Genomic DNA, 19,336 nt, shown 5'->3' on the forward strand with positions numbered 1-19,336 from the left:
AATAAAGATATAAGGAACATTTTAATTAATTTTAACAAAATCAATTTAAAAAAAGCATTTTTTAACGCTTAATTTATTATTTCAATAATGCTTTTTCAAAGATGATTAATTTTATATAATTTTGTATAGTTTCTAGATAAAATATGATAATTATAACTGACGAAATAAAAAGATTATTTCTACGCAGGTTATTAGCAATATCAAACAAATGTATAAAAAATAAATTAGAAGTAATAAAATAGCAAAAATTATATAAATTTGTTGCCTGATGTAGCTTTATATAGATAATAATATTTATGATAAAAATAAAAATTTTTTTTACGCTAATATTACAAAACTTTTTAAAGATTTCATAACAAAATGAAATTCAATTATTTATATTTATGTTATATATGGAAACTGGAAAACACTTTTAAATAAAAAAGTTATTTATTTAGAGTTTTTTTTATGAAATTTCAACAATCCGTGACAGTTTATATTTTGCTTATCTATGAATTTATTATCAATAATTAAATTAAGATTCACAAATAATGATTAAAATAACGTTTACAATTTTATAAATTATTATCAATACTTCAAAAATTACTTTTTTAAAACAATCAATTAAGAGTTATATAAGCAAACGAAGGAGAATAACACTGTAATAAAAACATATAAAAGGACAATTATTTTTTAATAAACAATAAAAAATTCGATAATTAACTTGTCTATTCCATATAAGATACCATGACAATTTATATGAAGTTGTATGGCAACTTAACTTTTCCAATATTGCTTAAAGTGAAGTTGGCTGTATATATTTTTTTAAGTTACGGGATTAGGCTGATTGCAGCGCAGTTTGAGAGTGTTCCAACCGGAAAATTGTTTTGTCATTCTCGAGCCGTAGCAATTATTCACCTTTAATTTATTAAATATTACTCTTTAAGAAATTTGATCAAACATGTCACTTATTCAAGATTATATTCCAAGAAATTTACCTGATTATGCTACTCAGGCCCCTAAACAATTTCAATTTAATCCGTATGCCGACAACGGAGGGTAATTTTCTTTAAGTATAACCTATAATACATATAAATAATCTCATTGTTAAATAACCATTAAAAATATTTTATTTGAATATAATTGATAATAATATTTATTAATTTAATGTAACATTTCTATGAAATACAAGAGCATATATTTTAGTTAAAAATTAGTCTAGGATTGTAATATTTATTGTAATTTTATTTTTTAGGAGTGTTGTGGCTTTAGCTGGTGATGATTTTAGTTTAATAGCAGCAGATACGCGTCTGAGTACTGGTTATTCAATATATTCACGTAAGCAGGAGAAATTATTCAAACTTTCTGACACTACAGTGTTAGGCTGTTCGGGATGTTGGTGCGATATTCTGACCCTTACCAGAGTAATATCTGCACGTATGCAGGTATAAATATTTGTATTATCTACTCGATTGTCCGATGATTTAAATTACTTGGTTTAATGTTAAGAATACCATTTATTATAGATATACCAACACGAGCATCATAAAACTATGACAACTTCAGCAACTGCTCAAATGTTGTCGACCATGCTTTATTATAAGAGATTCTTCCCATATTATGTTAGTAACATCTTAGCTGGATTGGATAATGATGGCAAAGGTTGTATTTATAGATATGATCCTGTTGGACATTGTGAAAAAAATACATACGTAGCGGGTGGTTCAGCTGGAGCTTTATTGCAACCATTATTGGATAATCAGGTACTCTTTATTTTAACCTCCAAATTATATTGTAGAAAATTGTTTTTTGTAGTACAAAAAATTTATTATATAAAATTAAAAGATTAAAATAAATATCAGTTAAATGAATAAATGAAAATGAAAAAAGAAAAGGAGAAATTCCACCTTTGATTATGAAATTAATGTAACATATTATTCTAGGTCGGTTATCTTAATCAAGAAAATGTAGAAAAGATTCCGTTAACTAAGGATAAAGCCTTATCCGTTGTTAAAGATGTATTTATATCAGCAGCTGAAAGGGACATTTATACCGGAGATGGAATTACAATTAAAATTATTACAAAAGATGGTATTACCGAAGAGAAGTTTGATTTAAGGAGAGATTAATTCATTTTCCTTATTATAATAAATTGTTTTTTTTTTCTTTTATAAATGTATTACAATTTTAATACAATTATAATATTGGATTTAGACTACTCTTTTAATATTAATATTAATTTTCATTCAATCCTACATTGTGAATTTTCAAAGTTATTTGTAATGAAAAATAGATTTTATAAAATAAAATTATTATAATCTATAGAGCATTGTCTCGTAAATTGAAAATAAATTAATATCTGCACGTTTTCACTATTCAAAAATAAAATGTCTTATAGTTAAAAATATAGATTAAGAAATTACAATTTTTATATGAATATAAACGAAAATAAATAAGTCTATTATACAATATCAAGATCTATTGTCTTTATCATATGGATTTATAATATAAATGTTTTTAATTTTTTTTATATATACTTAAGTATTGTCAAAGATATTAATGTGAAAATTAAAAATATTTTTATAAAAATTATTTCATTATAATGGATAATTCCATTTATTTCAAGGTAGGTATTTTGTAATGAATAACAAATTTAATTTATTTTAAGTAACTTAAGTAATTACATTTTATTCTCGCAATATTTGTATAAATTATGATTATCCTCACCAACTTATCAAGAATTAGTTGTATAAGTGTTCAAATTTGTGCAGGACCTGTTTCTTATAGAAATCCTATTCATAGACGACTAATACTCGATAATGAGTTATATTTAATATCTTACTTTTAAAATTTCATGTACAAACGTAATATAATAACCTATATAATTATAAAGCATAGCAAAATAACAAAAGAAAATAATAAACAAATAGATTGCATTGAAGATTCACTATTTTCACACGTGACTGTTTCATGGAAACAATTGAAAGGACAGAAAGACTTATGTTTTCTTTTTATTTTTTTTTTTTTTTTTTTTTTTTTTTTTTTTATTAATTATTCACCCGAAATTTATTTTTTTCCTCCTGGTGGTGGTAATTGCTGACCACGATCTTTTCCACGCAATTTTATACCAAGTACTTTCTCGATCTTGCCAATCACCATTTGGTTAGCGATACCTCGGCCAGCTTCATAGTCATTAATAACTTGTGTCTTTTCATTAACTTTCTGAAAGGTTACAATACAATTTAGATAAGTCAAATCTTCAACTAGCATAAACATATGGATATACATATCTATGAAACAGTGTTTAAACAAATTGATTACGAAAATTACCACTAATGTAGTTTATGAATGTTTATACCTATATCTCTATGTAATCAATGTTTCCCATTATGTACATGAAAATGTTTGAAAACTGATTAAAAACAAAAGAATACATTCATACAAGAAAATGTTGAGAAATACATATGATACGTTATAATTGTTTTCATTTTTCTAACGTATAGGAGTCCATTGAAAAATTTTGAGTTATCATAAATTCATAAAAAGAGAAAGCTATATTAACGAAAATAGGTTAAAACTGCATAAAAACTTTAGCTTAAAAATAATAAATATCAGTTATTTTCAGCCGATGTATATATATATATATATATATATTAATAAAAAAAGAAAAAATACAAAATATTAAACGTTTTGACAAACGGTTTTGTTGGGCTGCTAATTAGATAAATTATTGTTAATAAATGAATTAAAATCATCTATTTCTTACTGTTGCAAGATCCTTCTGAGACATCCCTTTGTTCTGTCTTCCTTGTTGAATTAGTTTTCCAAGATCTAAAGGAACTTTTTCATGTTTTAACTCTTCAGTTTCACGATCTAATTTGGCTGTATTTTTAGTAGTCACATGCTGTCTATTTGCACCTCCACCCCCTATGAACCAAGAATACAAATAAAAATATAATTATAGTAGTATAAATATATTGGAAAATTGAGTACTTAAAAATTAACTAAATAATCAAGCGAATCGGTTCTAATTGATATCTATTATTTTTTAATGTTAACTTTTTAATAAAATAAAAAATGATTATATATAGTTATAATCAAATGTAATAAAAAATTTATTATACAAGCTTAGTTTTATATCTAATGTTTATTATAATTAATATTATGCCTGGTTATAGTTTTAAATGTTCAATGCTATTTACGTTAATTTTTTTCGCTCTACAATAATAAATGTATTTGGTTAAATTGCAAAGAGAAATATATGAGTGTTTGCGTGTGTAACTAATATACAAATAATATAATAATAAATACTACAAATTGAGGATGATTCAACTAGATATATTCATTTATAAATGTACTTATTATTTTTAATTCAAATATTTAGGAATAATAACTGTTAAATATTTTAGAAAAGTGAAACAGTTTTGGTTATATGAAGCTACAAAATATGTATACATATATGCATATACATATATATAAATATATATATATATATATATATATATATTCATTTATATATTTATATATCGTTCATACATGCCTGCATACATGCATGCACACACAAAATATGTATACATATATGCATATGCATATATATAAATATATATATATATATATATTCATTTATATATTTATATATCGTTCATACATGCATGCACACACACATGATATATATATATATATATATATATATATAGTTTTAATAAAAGTATGCAGGTAATAGATATAGGGTTACATAATATATTCGAACATAATTTCGAATTAAAAACTAATAAAAAGATAAAAAATATATCCAATTGTCAGAGTCAATTAAGCACGTTAATTACATGTATTTTACTTTTGCAACTCGTTATGGAACAATTACGTATAATTAAAAGTAGGCGCATAAAAAGGAGAAAAAAGTCTTTGAACGTTTTGCAAGAGCGTTCTCAGTTAATGGCATACACTACGTGGAAATGTTGGCTTATTGTAAACATGCTTAAATTATGATCAGCATACAAGTCCGAAGTGTCAGAACACTAGATTTTTCTCTCCACGGTCGAACGTAAAAGAGAACTTACATTTGGCCTGAGTCTCCACGGCTACACCTTGTCGGCGTGCAGCATTCACCGCCTAAGGAACATAGATTTTTCATCACGTTACAAATATCCCAATAAATATTGGGTGGTGCGTCGATAGGGCACCGCGACCATCTCGTAAGTTGTGCGAAAAAGACTGCTTAATCGCAGTGTCAGTTTAATACACGCGATATAATCACGTTATAAGATTTACCTGCTCGGATTTCATTGCAGACGCTTTCGGGATACGCTTTCGCAAGGTTATCGGTGCAGTGTCGCAATACGACATGATTGCTTTAGGCTTTTATTTATTTATCCGTTATTACGGCGCGAAATTTTACCAGCAATTTCGTTGGCTTCAACGAACCAATTGACACGACTAAGAAAACAATCTATCAACTACTCCCGACTCGCGACTTTACACCACTTTTACACTTTCCAGATACTTCGATACTATACGGCTCAGCATTGAATTCGTCGAACGTTCTCAAAACAAATGCTTTCGGAACGCGCCAATTGGACGTTACCGCGTTTTTACGAACGTCCTAATTGACGATGTCGCGTCGTGGATTTTCTATTCCTCTGTATTCCTCTACCATATAATTTTTTTTATTAACGACCTTTTCTATTCGTCGCTTATCCTCTTTCTCTTTTCCTCTATTCGCTGCTGTTGTTTTACTACTGCGAGCTTAATTAAGCTTTCCGTTGACTTTTTATCTTCTTTTTTCTTTTGTTTCTTTTTTCTTTTTTTTTCTTTTTTTTTTCTTCATGGCGCGTAAATATGTTTTTCGAGGAGAAGGTTGGCCGAGCATTATTATAAAATTAATTGCCACGCTGTGGCGAATTTGAGGCAATGAATATTAATGAAATTATATCGAGGGAGTGAAAATTTTTTGTAGGCATTGAATTTATCGATTACGTTAGCGTGTACTTCTCCTCCGGCGACAATGGCGTGTTTTCGGGATCGTAACGTTGCAACGTCAATTCTTTCGGTATTTAGATTTTTTTTTTTTTTTACAATTGCATTTATAGAATTTTCTCTTTCGTTAATCGTTAAATTAACCATGAGGAGATAAGTTGCGTATTTGCGGAAGGCCAAATTTCTTTGGATTAATATACTTATTAGGGAATATATATATATATATATATATATATATATATATATATATATATATATATATATATATAAAAGATCACACACATAAAAACGTATATATATATATATATATATGAAAGATCAATCACATAGTAACGAGCAATTTAGGAGTCTTTTTTTTTTTTTTTTTAATGTCAAAATTCTATAATGTCATTGACAACTATTATAAAATATAAAAAGTATATTTCATGAGTTTTAGAAACAAAGATTCCTTAGTTATATTAGTAAGCAAAGATAGGTGAATTATATTACGTATAACGATATCCCTAAAGGTACATTGATAATTTTCGTATGAAATTAAATTTGAAAATTTGTAAGGGAAAATTAATTATAATGAGAGTAGGTGATAAGGAAATGAAAGTAATTGTTGAAAACTTCCTTATCGTTAATTTGCATTTTGGAAATAATATTTATTTACGAAAACTCATATGTATATTATTACTACGATGTAAAATTATTTCTGTTTTTTTTTTATGGATATGATATTTAAAAATATTTTATTGGATTAATATGCTTATACATTAAGATTACTGTGTCAAATAATCTGATAGGGTATATAAATTAATTAATTGTTGGTAAAAAAATTTATCATAATTATTTTGTTTCCAATAATTTGAATTTATCTTGTACTTAATTTTTTTAAGAACTATAATACAACTTTTTTATTTGTTAATATTAATATAAAACACGAATGTCTGTTTTGCATCGCAATAAGTTAATCTTATATTTGTTATACTTATTATTATTTAGACCTTACGTTTTGATTTTAATTGAAAATTTCATATTTATAAGATCGGTCGTTAATTAATACTTATACTTCATTCATCGAATTTATTAAACAATTTGTTTTTATTCGATTCTTTGTATCTGCGTATACATATACAAAAAAAGACTAAAATGATTAATAGGCATTTTCATTAAATTTTTTATACTGCGAACGTTAGCACGAATAATTTTTTGTTATACTTTGCCAATATTATATGTATTAACTATGAATGCTATTTTTATGTCTGACAATTAATCTGGAATTACATACATTTTATTTTTGTCGGTGGTATCGTATATTTTTAGAGTATTAAATTAGCTTATGATTACTGTGAAAATTGATATTATTTCATTAATAGAACGTCACATTAAATATAAGCACTTGCTAATGATAAGTAAATATTTTGTATTTACTATTCGTAAGAAAAATACTCAACGTATTGAAAGTTAATTTTCGTTGTTACAAATAAATACGCACACGAATGCACATGCATGCCACACGCATATACACAATATATGTATACGCACCCTCATTTGTACACATTAGTTACGACGAAGTATCAATATATATTGATAAATTAATATTAATATGTAAATGTACATCGAAATTAACAGCAAACTGTGACCGATGAATTTTCCAATTCACTGTATAACATAAATTAATTTAATATATGTTTATTTCATTTTTGCATTAATAAATGGTACGTATTAATTTGCAAATAACAAGCGAGCATATTTTTTATAAATTAGAAAAATAATTACTGAAAAGACTTTCAAAACCTTGAATGATTTAATTAATAATAATTAAAGAAAAAAAAATTATACATATTAATATGGATATATTATAGAGTTTTTCAAAATGAAAAAAAGAAAATTCGATTTATTATTATTGTATGCAAATTTTTCTATTCTATTTACGTATTTTAATTTGAATTTTCCATATTCTTTGGAACTCGACATTTATTTATATACATTGTAATAAAAATATAATATATAAAAGATTCGTTACTTCATTAAGTAACCACTTTTAAATTCAATTCAACAATAATTAAAATTCTGGCTTTTATATTTAAATTTTCATTTAATTTTAATTTTAACCAATTTCAAACTACCTACTGCTAATTATAATTACTTAGCATAATTCCCTGAATCGAAGAAGTATAATGTGTAATATTCATTTATTTGCTAATTCATTAATTATTTTATTAAATACATGAATTAACGTTAACTATTAGACATATATTTGTTATTTCAGCCTTATTTTTTTACTATAGAATCAAACAAACTATTAAATTTTTATTTTAAAAATAATAATATAACAATTTTATATGCATGGTAATGAAAAAATAATGTTGATAATGTGAATGCATATAGGCAATTTCACATTTCAATTCTTGTAATCAATTTATTTCTATCCATACAAAAAATATTTTTATTCGTTGAATATTGTGCAAAATTAGCCAGTGTATTTGTTATAACCTTATCAGGATATACAAAATTATCATAAGCAAGTGACGTTAAATAATTGGTTTTTGCATTATTATTTTAGTGTCACTGAACTTCCCACATTATTTGTTTTTTTTTTGTATTATTCAGCATTATATATTCCTTTTGTGCTATATAAAAATTAACTTTACAACTTATTGTTAATGTTAATAACAGCAGTTCTTATTAACGACAAAATTTAATGTAAAAATAAATAAAAAAGAAAATATATATATATATATATATATATATATATATATATATATGAATATAATATCCTAAAATTATAGAAAGTTTTAAATAACAATTAATTAATTTTGTGACAATTAAAATTAAAATAAAATTAAACAATTAAAATTTTCTTTACATTTAAAGTTCAGTATTATTAATTAATAATATTAAAATGATGGTGCATGTGTAATAATTCAAGTTTTATTCAACATGAATACATAATGAATATCTTACGATTTACATTTTTTATATTTATTCGAAATAAATCTGTGTAGAGCATTTTTTGAACTTAGATATATTTGAAATATTATCCACCTAAAGTGAGAAAATGAGAATCCAGTCGTTTCAAACTTCAGAGGTTTGACGCTTGTCGAGTAATTTGATTCATCCAACTTCGCTGCAAATACAATTATTTTATTTCATAAAATACCAGTTAATTATTATGCTTTCTCGTAGGTTAAACCTTGCTATGCGGCTTTCGCCGCATCGAGTATTTATGAAAATTATAGCAAATAATGTTACAACGGCGATTGAACAAGGTGAATATTAAAATATTCGATGTTGTTTTTATAATTTAGGTTAGTTTAAAGTAGAATTTAGTTTAGGTAATGTGCGATCTTTATATTTATCAATACTAAAGTATTGTTTTCTATTTTAAAATAAGTATATAATATATGCTATTTGCAATAATAATTTTTACAATTAATTGTTAATTATTTCTTTATTTAAAATTAGATGATTATAAGATTGAATGAATGTATTTGGAGTGTTGGAATTCATTACAGTATTTAGAAATTTAACATTCTTCTTTTTGAAATTCTAATGTTTATACATGTTCTTAAAAACGATTTATATAAAATAATTGTAACTTAGTTAGTTTATATAATAATAATATTTTTCAAATGATTTTTTCAAGTGACTGCTTATGATAGAGATCCAGCTCCATATTTTTTTGATCAAGAGGTACAGAAGCTTCTACAAATTTTAACACGTCCAATTCCTGAAAAAGTCTTTCGTCCACGTATGAATGGTGTTAATATAACAACTCCAGAATACAGATTTATGACGAATGAAGAACTTGAAATTGCACGCAAGGAATCAGAAATAAAAATGTGGGATCTTTTACAAATACCTCCAATTGTTAAAATAAGAGAAGAAGATATTAGAATTTTATCTAAAGATCCAGCTATACAGGGATATACCGATGCAAAACATGTTTTCACTGATATAACGTTTGGAGTGTCAAATAAATATCGTTTAATCGTAGTTAGAGAACCGAATGGGATCTTAAGAACTGTGACGCACACCGAGAGAGATAGGTTAAACCAAATATATTTTCCAATACCTGGACGTGAAATAGAAATGCCTAAAATGTTCGAGGAAGAACATTTGAAGGTATTACTTATAATAGTTTTATCATAATATAGTTTTATCATTAAATTTAATTTTTCAATTTTCAATAAATATTTATATATTTTATAAACTAGTACAGTAATGTAGTCTTTGTAGTAATTTAATATTTAAATCATGAGTTTTTGCAATTGTTAATAGAACGAGTAAATGTATGTAATTGGATTAAATAATTACTTTAATTGAAATACACATGATGGGGTATTTCTTAGTGATAATAAACCAATCTATCTTTCTTTTTAAACAGCTCATATTAGATAGAGAGGATTATGAATTTATTTTGGATCGAGCTTGTGTACAATTTAATCCAGATAATAGTGAATATCACAGAGTGACACAGAGAACTTACGACGAAGTAAACAAGAAACAGAAGTATGATAAATTAAGATCAACTAGGCATTACGGATCAATGATATTTTATTTAGCGTGGAGCAAAAATTTAAACAATTTACTGCTTGAAAATATAGAAACAGGCAAGATTGAAGATGGTGCACTAGCAATAAAACTGTATTATATTTTAAATGTAAAACAAAAAGAGAATTTAAAAAATAATGACGTTGATATAATAGAAGATTTTATAAAGAATGAAACTAATATGAATTCAAAATTGGTAAAAGCTTTGGAAAATTATAAACAGATATCGGAAGCACGTGAAAAATTACAGAGTAATATAGAAAAGATACACCAAAATGCTGAAATAAATAATTAATAAACAAGAGTATTAATATTTTTCCTTAATATTATTGTTTGCACAGACTCAGTATAGGCATATATGTATACGTGTTTGCGAGCGTATGTGTGCATACGTGCGCGCGTGCGGTTTTAATTAATTTTTTAATTAATTAATTGTTTTATTAACATTATTTTCTTTTTTATATTTATGAACAATCTGATTAAAGTAATGTTTAATACTATTTGAATGTAAAGTGACAAATGCTACAAGGTACCAAAAAATTAAAAAATTTTCTACCCAAGCAGTTTGTTAAAGGTTTTAATTTATTTGTTATTATTAATAATTATTTTTTGCTTATAAATTGCATTTGTTTAACTGATCTTTACGTACGTAATTTGTCTTATAATATATTAATGTATTATATTAACATATACATAGTATGCTTTATATGTGTACTTGTGCTTACATATGTACATATTATTCCGTCATTATTATACTATATAGAAATAGAAAATAGAAGTAGAAAATACAAAATATTGAAAATTAATAGTTTTTCAATTGTTGTATATTTATAAATATAATAGTAGCTTAAGACCACACTATATACTAGTATAAGATTCGTACGATTTTCCATTTCATTTAAATTTCTTTTTATTCAATGGTTTTTAACAGATATGATTATATTACATATTATTTATAATAATACTTTCGATAATGATTTAAGCAATAATCTTCTTAAAATATTGATTTGAAGGTAAAAAATTTTGAACTATAATGTTTGACGTACGACCGATGATAAGACATTATATTATTTTTAATCTACGATAGATCTCGAACAATATTTATAAATTATTATATTCAATTATATTTGATATATTTTAATTAATTATTTTAAGATTTGGTACTGAAGTAGAACTTAATAATCTTTAGCTTTCCCTATCTGATTATATATTGAAGTTTAATATATAAAATACTAAAGTTTAGCTTTTGAAAACTTTAAAATTATGTTTTTAATCAAGATATAATATTAAACATTAATTTATAAATTTTTTAGCAATATATGAATTCTAGAATTAATAATTAAGACTACATAATTATTCAAATTTATTTGCATTTTACAAATAAAGCTAATTTCTGGTCTGTACAGAGCAATTTTATGATTTTGGAAAAGTGAGGGAGCACTGTTGATTATTCCTGAAAGATGATAAATATGAATATTTTAAATCCGTCTACTCTCTCACTTTTTCTCCTAATGAAGAATTACGAGATAGAATTTACAGCGTATCACGGTCGTATACGAAGCAAAATTTGTTTTTTTTTAATGAATATAATGCAGATGTCCGCTTTCCGACATCTAAAACGATGAAAAACGATTTATTTTTTATTTTTTATTTTTTTTATCTCGTATCGATTTAGAAAAGAAAAGATGTGTAACATGTACATTGCTTATAGAGTATAATCTGTGAAACTGATTGTGTTCTCATTCCATCCATTGCTTTCATATAAGCATTAGATGTCGATATTTTGAAAAATTTCATATGTATAAGCTCCTCTACGAAATGAATCATCGGATTGAAATTGGGAATATTGGATGAGTGAGTGGATCTTTTCTCTGTTTGGCCATTTGTGTTAGAGCTTTAAATTTACTCTGTTAAGCCAATGGGATCAACAATAGTAGTATGTATGTACTTTGTATTATTATAAGTAGTATGTATTATTGTCTTGCAGTTAAGAAATTTCAGATATGCAGATCACCTTTAATAAATAAATTAAATAAATTATAAATTATTCATTAAAATATTATTCATTCAACTATTATTTTTCATTAAACATTATTATTCATAAAATAGTCCCTTTTTTCTGCAAATTTTAAATGGAAATCTTTTATTACATTTCTCATAACCGTAGTACCAGCAGACTTTCGAATGAGGAAAATTGAGTTATATATTCGAAATAGTTTTAACACCCTTAATGCTATGAGACGAAATAAGGCTCTTTTTATTACTTTTTATAGTTATATCTGAGAAATTGTGTTTATTTGAATCTTATTGTGTCTTTAGTACCATCCAATGGGCCTTAGTCACTGTGTTTCGATTTTTCAACTGATGGAGCGGTGAGTTAGTAACCTCTGATTAATAAATTAGATTATTGCAGTTGTTCTTATAAGATTTCTAATGGGATAGTGCCAGACGAACATTATGTTGTATTTCAACCACCGAAATATTGATACGAGCGGTTCTTGTAGGGTATATCAAAGGTATATGGTTAATTTATTCAACAAGATAGCTGCATATTGTTACACTTTTGGTAATTACAGTTTAGAAACTCTTATATATATTACAGAATATATGAGCTACAAAATTGTTGATGTATTAGCGGAAAGCCAACAGCAAATTTGAATAATTTTAAACAATGTTTTATAAACCCTTTTTTTAAAGAATTATGTGAATGTTTTATTTTCTCTGATTAATTAAAATTGTATAACAATATATATATATATATATATATATATATATACAGTTACAGAATAGAATAATATTGTGATGTAATAGAGTAGTATTAAACATTATTATAATTATCATAAACAGAAAATGATTTCTTCATGATAATTATAAAAATTTTTAATATATTTCGTTCATAAAATAATGTACCAAATTATTTAATAAATATTGTAATAAAAATATGAATCTTTTATTACTTATGAAAAATAACTTAATTCATTTCAAAAGTTATTATAAATACAATATAGAAAGTAAGTTAGATTTATTAATTTATTCTTGATAATAAGAGTTGTTTATAAAAATATGAACAATTATTTGTATGTATAAAACATCATAACTAATGTTTCCATCATCTTCATTCGTTTTTAATGATTTTTAATACAAAGTTCGAAGATTTTTATAATAAATATAGTATATGAAAAAATAGTTATGTTTATTTTATAGATTATATATATATATATATATATATATTTGATTACCTAAATCTTTGGTAATACAGGCATATTGATTAATTATAAAATATTTGAATTATCCAAGTAGGTAGGAAAATGTTACATACTGCAAGTCTAAATTAATCAATGTTTAAGTTAATAATATTAAATTCAAATAAGTATATTTAATCCCTTTATTTGAAGTTTACAAATAATATATATTTTGAATGTAATTATCAAAGTGAAAATATATTTAAGTAGTTAATAATATATTATAGTATTCAAAGTTTTGGTTTTTCATAAAACTAAGTATAATTCATTTAAACCACAATGAATTAAGTATAAAAGTATTATTTGTTTTGAGGAAAAAAAAACTTAATTTATTAAATTGTTATTTTAAATAAAAGTTAGTTTGATTTATGTATACATACATTTGTTATTATTATAAGTAATTTGTATTCTTTTGGAAATTGAATTGCGCCATTCCAACATGCAAGTGTAGTTTATTATAATGTACCACTAAAAACTAAAGTAATTATATATATTAAAAAAAAATTTACATAATTAATTATTACACTTTCAATAATTTAATAATTTTTTCTTTTACATTATTTGAGTATGTTCAATTTACAATTTACAATAAAACTTTTATCATGTTATTCATGTAATCTATAATCTTTAAATCAAAATTCTAGAATGAAAATAAAATTCTGAAGTAAAATTTAAATCTTGATAATTGATAATTTCAAAATCGTATTATGTTATACATTTTTATTCTTTATATACTGGGATTTTCAATTTCCGATATAAAAAATTTCAATAAATGACTATCGTAAAGGTCAAATATTTTCGAAAATACTAATATATTAATGCAACATGATAATAGTAGTACATTTTTAATTATTTTAAGTATAGGAAACGAAAAAAAGTAAAATTAGCCACGAAAATCGGAAAGTTATATATAGATAAATATAGCATTGATATTATTTTAGTAAATATTATTTAAAGCATATAAAAACTTCGTATGTGCAATTTCATTTTCGTGAAATTTTAACAGGTGATGCATAATATTACAGTGATTCAGTATCTAAAGAAAAATTTGATAAGTTATGTAACTTTTCCTTCTATAAAGTTTGCAAAAAATCATTGCATGTTGATATTATTGAATTTAATATCTTTACGTATTTTAATTCAACAAATAATAAATTCAACCACATAGTAATAGCAAAATGTTTATGTAATATTTAAATAAATAAAAAGTAAATTTTTATTAATTAGGGATCTTAAAAAATCGATTCAATTAAATCCTTTCAATGAAAATTATAAAAAGCACTTATAAACACATGTAAGTAATAAAATCGAGTTGATTTCATAATTACTAAACAGATATTTAAGATAAATATGATACTTTCATACTAAAAGATTCATTATAAAAGAGCCAAGAACAATAGAATAGTTAGAATAATGTTAAAGATTTTTTTAGTTTTTTTTTTTTTTAATAAAATTAATTAAATTATTTATATATTTAAATACAAAAAATTTTTATATTTCATTTTTATGTACTTTTTATTGAACTCTTTAGTATATTCAAATGGTTGTCAAGAATGACCATAGAAAAATAAAAATTATATTTAATATTTCCGAGAAAAACTAAGAATTGGAGATGAATTATATATTTTCAGTTGCATAGCTTTTATTTAGTGTTTTCTTAATTTATGTATTAAAAAGATAAAGTATTTTTGGTGTATAAAAAATGATGTGTAATGTATGCCCTAAATATGCATTTATTTAGTTTATATGGTTTATATAGTTATGGGTTTGGTTTCAATTGAGTTTTATCACAATATTATATCAAAGGACGTACGAATAATTATTAAAAAAAATTGCTTGGAGGATGATTGACGGTGTCAATAAAGTGTAAGGTACAGTAATGAAAATATTAACATATATAATCCTAATAATCTATGTAATTTTAGAAAAGTTATTTAAAAATCAAGAAAAATGAAGTGGCAAAATTAAGTTTTAATGTACTGTAGCTTTTGAAATAGCAATAAAAATAAAATTTTGTTCTAATATAGTAAATATACTTTTAGCTAAATCGAAATCTAACTTAGAATTATATTTGCATTAGCTAATTATGAATAATTAGCAATTATCAAATTACATAGATTCAATTGTAAACAGATATATATATATATATATATATATATATATATATATATATATATATATATATAAAATTAAAAAAAGGAATTAATATTTGAATACTTCAAACGGGAATATAGTAATACATACGTATAATTATAATAATAGACAATAGGTTGAAAATATAAGATAAACGATTGAAATGAATGTGTACTTATTAAATTTATTTAATATTTTCTTCACATATTTAGACATTTAGTAATACTATAAATAAATTAATAATCTTATTCTATTAAATTCTATTAAAATGATTTGCAATATTTTGTGGCGGCACACTATCTTGTATTCTTGATAGTTTAATTGGGTTAATTTAAATTAAATAAAAAATTTATTAAAAAATGTTAACTATACGTTTTGAATTCATAATTAGCTTATTCGTTGCATAAAAAGGAATTTTGCATTTTAAATATTTTTATTGGACACTTGATGTTTCTTTATAATAATGATAATCTTTCATTAATAAAAACGCGATAGTTTTCATTTTTCATGTAAACTTTCTTGGTCAAATCCAAATTCTTTAATAATCAGTAATATAATTTAACTGGTCGGTTATTATTTTTTATAAAATTACTATACATTGAAAGCCTCTTTTAAATCGTTTGTAATTTGATTTTTTTATTTTTTAATTTAATAACAAAGTACTAAATATATATAAATATATATATATATATATATATGTGTGTGTGTGTGTGTGTGTGTGTGTGTGTGTGTGTGAAGGTAAATGAGAATATTATAAATAAAAGGAAAATGAGTGAATTTTATGCCCATATAATAATAGTTAAAATTAATTAATTAATTCTATATCAAATTATGTTAATATTAAAATAAGAATACCCTTTCTATATTAAACGATATAATATTACTATAAATGTAATTTATAAATGTTATAAATGCACAATAATATATTACAAAAGATTGAAATGAATAATAATATATTTTAAAAGAATTATAATAATTACTTATAAAATAGTTATGTACGATTTTTTATATTTTCAGATTTGAAGTATAAGATGCAGCGATATTGTGAAATTGTTAATACTTATAGATATAATATATTAATAGTTTATTTTAATGATTAATTTGAATAAGAAAATTAAATCTATTTTTATTAATAAGCAATGTTAAAGCGGACCTAGTTGTGGAATTCCAATCGATAATTGATTGGTAATGATAAACCACGCAATTGTATTTATTACGTTAATTGCATGATAATTGCTTTGGTTCCCATAATTTTAAATCACTAAATTAATAAATGCTTTTTCTCTTTTAGTAATATAATTTTTACAAATACGGCCATTGTGTATTTTTTGCAGATCGTAATAGCCTAAAATTATATTACAAGCAATGAGTTTTGTATAATAATTTATAAATAATCGTTTCAATAAATGAACGGTATGTATGTTTTACAATGCATGATAATAGTTTTATATAAGCGATGGCATATAAAAGTTATTTTACAATAAAAAGAGGATTTTAATCCTGGCAATACTTTCTTCCTTATTTTTCTCATTCTATTTCCGTCGAAATCCGATTTATCGTTAAAAATTAATGCTATTGATAAAATCTCTGTTTCATGATTGTTTACCATATTCCTTCTTTTATCGTGAGATAAATTTATTTCTTCATATAATTTCACCTCTCTATGATACCTTAAACCCTTTATTTTACTCTATGATATTACTTAACCCTTTATCTTTTATCATTAATCAACATCATTTCTGAATTTCAATTCATAAAAAAATTATATTCTCTGTTTATTATTTTTATGTGCAATTTAAAATAATTTGCATTGACAATTATAAAATTATAATAATAATGAAATAGTAGGTAGTCTTTCATGACTCATAATCAGCTTTACTATTTATTTGGTTTTAGTATACTATGTAGAATAAGTCCGTTGGTAGTAAGGCCATTAAATAAAGTCAAATTTTTCATATCACAAAAAAGATCTATTTACTATCACCTACTCAATGGCTCACGCTTTATGCTTTTAGCTAACGATACTGTATTAATAAGAAATCAATATGTGGCTGTTGAACGAAACTTGTAAATAAAAATAAAATCATTAGGCAAAAATATAACTAATATATTACTTATTCATAGTAGTGCTTACTCAATTACAAATGTACTCACTGTGAAATATACTCAGAAAATGAATATAATAACTTCTCAATATTACAAGGCAAAATTAAACTCAATAATGTTACAAATCATTATCATTGTAATATCAGAGCTAGTAAAATATTAATTAATTAAATATTTAGGTATAAATTACTGATAAGTTTAAATCTGAAAATTAATACACCTAAGATTACATTTTTTTACTACATATAATAAAAAGATATGAATGTATGTATAGTAAAACATAAATAAAAGAATTGTTAAGAAATTATATAATAAATTTATTATAAGCTATTCACACATTACATTAAATATTCCATTTATTAACCAATAATATTACATTTAAGATAATTGAAAATTTATATTTGATTTAAAAATTATGGTTTAAAAATTTTCGTTAAAAGTATCATAATAGTTGTTTATACTTTTTAAAATATTAATTTTTAATGCACATATATTGAATAGATGATTTACCAGTAAAACATTTTATAATGAAATTAGATGTCATTTTAAAAATTCAAGTACTTTAATAGAAGCATTAGAATTCGTCCAGTAAATATAATACGAACGAAAATTTAATTCAATGCTTATAATGAAGTATTTTAAATAATTATTTAATATATCAGTATATGAAACATTGGGATTAGTTTATGTTAAAATGCTATTGGTGTTAAGGGAATTAAATAAATTTAACAATCCGGAAGTTGATTCTTATATTAAATAACATTATGTAAAAGTGTTATTAATGAATACCGACAGATAAAGAAAGAAACCACCTGAGAATTTTCTTGACTTAAAAGTATTAGCAAACTAATCATCGTAATTAAACGCACAGTGCTGATAAGAGAAAGCGCGTTCGTTAGTGTTCCACATCCCCACGAATTGAGTCTTCACTATCTACTTAAGTATCTGATCAGCGTGTGGATCAGTATCTTGTAATCGACAATATAATCGAGAAATATATACGCTGATTGAAAAAGCTCTCTAGTGTCTCTCTGTCTCTCTCTCTCTCTCTCTCTCTCTGTCTTTTCTCACTGCCTTTTAGTTTCGAGAGAGCGAAGCAACAAGTTGGGCAAGGGGAAAACGAGTCCATGCGCGCGGCAAAAAGACAAAGAGAAAGAAAGAGAAGGAGAGAGAGACGAAGAGAGATGAAGAGAGACTAGAGAGAGAGAGAGAGAGAGAGAGAGAGAGAGAGAGCGTACACACGGACATGCGTAAGATTCAACCGGGCGAGCGGTCCCTGACGACGACGACGACGACGACGCAGCGTAGTCTCACTGAAACGACGTCCGGCGTCGGTCGACACTCATCGACAACATCTT

The 19,336-nt window shown here is 24.1% G+C and overlaps 3 protein-coding genes across 3 annotated transcripts; 2 read left to right on the plus strand and 1 right to left on the minus strand.

The window, feature by feature from the left end:
- The first annotated feature begins 791 nt into the window (after positions 1 to 791).
- On the plus strand, positions 792 to 2,149 carry Prosbeta6 (proteasome beta6 subunit). Its single transcript, XM_011496962.1, has 4 exons — positions 792 to 1,038; positions 1,235 to 1,424; positions 1,506 to 1,742; positions 1,923 to 2,149. Exons 1-4 carry the CDS (start codon positions 941 to 943, stop codon positions 2,106 to 2,108), a joined length of 711 nt encoding a protein of 236 aa, XP_011495264.1. The 5' UTR covers positions 792 to 940; the 3' UTR covers positions 2,109 to 2,149.
- Positions 2,150 to 2,680: 531 nt separating this feature from the next.
- On the minus strand, positions 2,681 to 5,580 carry mbf1 (multiprotein bridging factor 1). Its single transcript, XM_011496963.1, has 4 exons — positions 5,251 to 5,580; positions 5,040 to 5,091; positions 3,746 to 3,906; positions 2,681 to 3,201 (listed from the first exon to the last, which is right to left on the minus strand). Exons 1-4 carry the CDS (start codon positions 5,323 to 5,325, stop codon positions 3,046 to 3,048), a joined length of 444 nt encoding a protein of 147 aa, XP_011495265.1. The 5' UTR covers positions 5,326 to 5,580; the 3' UTR covers positions 2,681 to 3,045.
- Positions 5,581 to 7,636: 2,056 nt separating this feature from the next.
- On the plus strand, positions 7,637 to 11,084 carry mRpS22 (mitochondrial ribosomal protein S22). Its single transcript, XM_011496964.1, has 4 exons — positions 7,637 to 7,658; positions 9,130 to 9,212; positions 9,590 to 10,068; positions 10,331 to 11,084. The coding sequence occupies exons 2-4, from the start codon at positions 9,143 to 9,145 to the stop codon at positions 10,790 to 10,792; spliced, it is 1,011 nt and encodes a 336-aa protein (XP_011495266.1). The 5' UTR covers positions 7,637 to 7,658; positions 9,130 to 9,142; the 3' UTR covers positions 10,793 to 11,084.
- The last annotated feature ends 8,252 nt before the right edge of the window (positions 11,085 to 19,336 follow it).

The sequence above is a fragment of the Ceratosolen solmsi genome, unplaced genomic scaffold (genome assembly GCF_000503995.2).
Source record: "Ceratosolen solmsi marchali unplaced genomic scaffold, CerSol_1.0 scaffold13, whole genome shotgun sequence".
NCBI lineage: Eukaryota > Metazoa > Arthropoda > Insecta > Hymenoptera > Agaonidae > Ceratosolen > Ceratosolen solmsi.

Coding starts and splice junctions, on each gene's coding strand:
- mRpS22 (XM_011496964.1), top strand. CDS start 9,143: ATGCGGCTTTCGCCGCATCGAGTATTTATGAAAATTATAGCAAATAAT. Junction 9,213..9,589: donor TACAACGGCGATTGAACAAG/GTGAATATTAAA, acceptor GATTTTTTCAAG/TGACTGCTTATGATAGAGAT. Junction 10,069..10,330: donor TCGAGGAAGAACATTTGAAG/GTATTACTTATA, acceptor CTTTTTAAACAG/CTCATATTAGATAGAGAGGA.
- Prosbeta6 (XM_011496962.1), top strand. CDS start 941: ATGTCACTTATTCAAGATTATATTCCAAGAAATTTACCTGATTATGCT. Junction 1,039..1,234: donor CCGTATGCCGACAACGGAGG/GTAATTTTCTTT, acceptor TTTATTTTTTAG/GAGTGTTGTGGCTTTAGCTG. Junction 1,425..1,505: donor TAATATCTGCACGTATGCAG/GTATAAATATTT, acceptor CATTTATTATAG/ATATACCAACACGAGCATCA.
- mbf1 (XM_011496963.1), bottom strand. CDS start 5,325: ATGTCGTATTGCGACACTGCACCGATAACCTTGCGAAAGCGTATCCCG. Junction 5,092..5,250: donor CTGCAATGAAATCCGAGCAG/GTAAATCTTATA, acceptor TATGTTCCTTAG/GCGGTGAATGCTGCACGCCG. Junction 3,907..5,039: donor CGTGGAGACTCAGGCCAAAT/GTAAGTTCTCTT, acceptor CTTGGTTCATAG/GGGGTGGAGGTGCAAATAGA.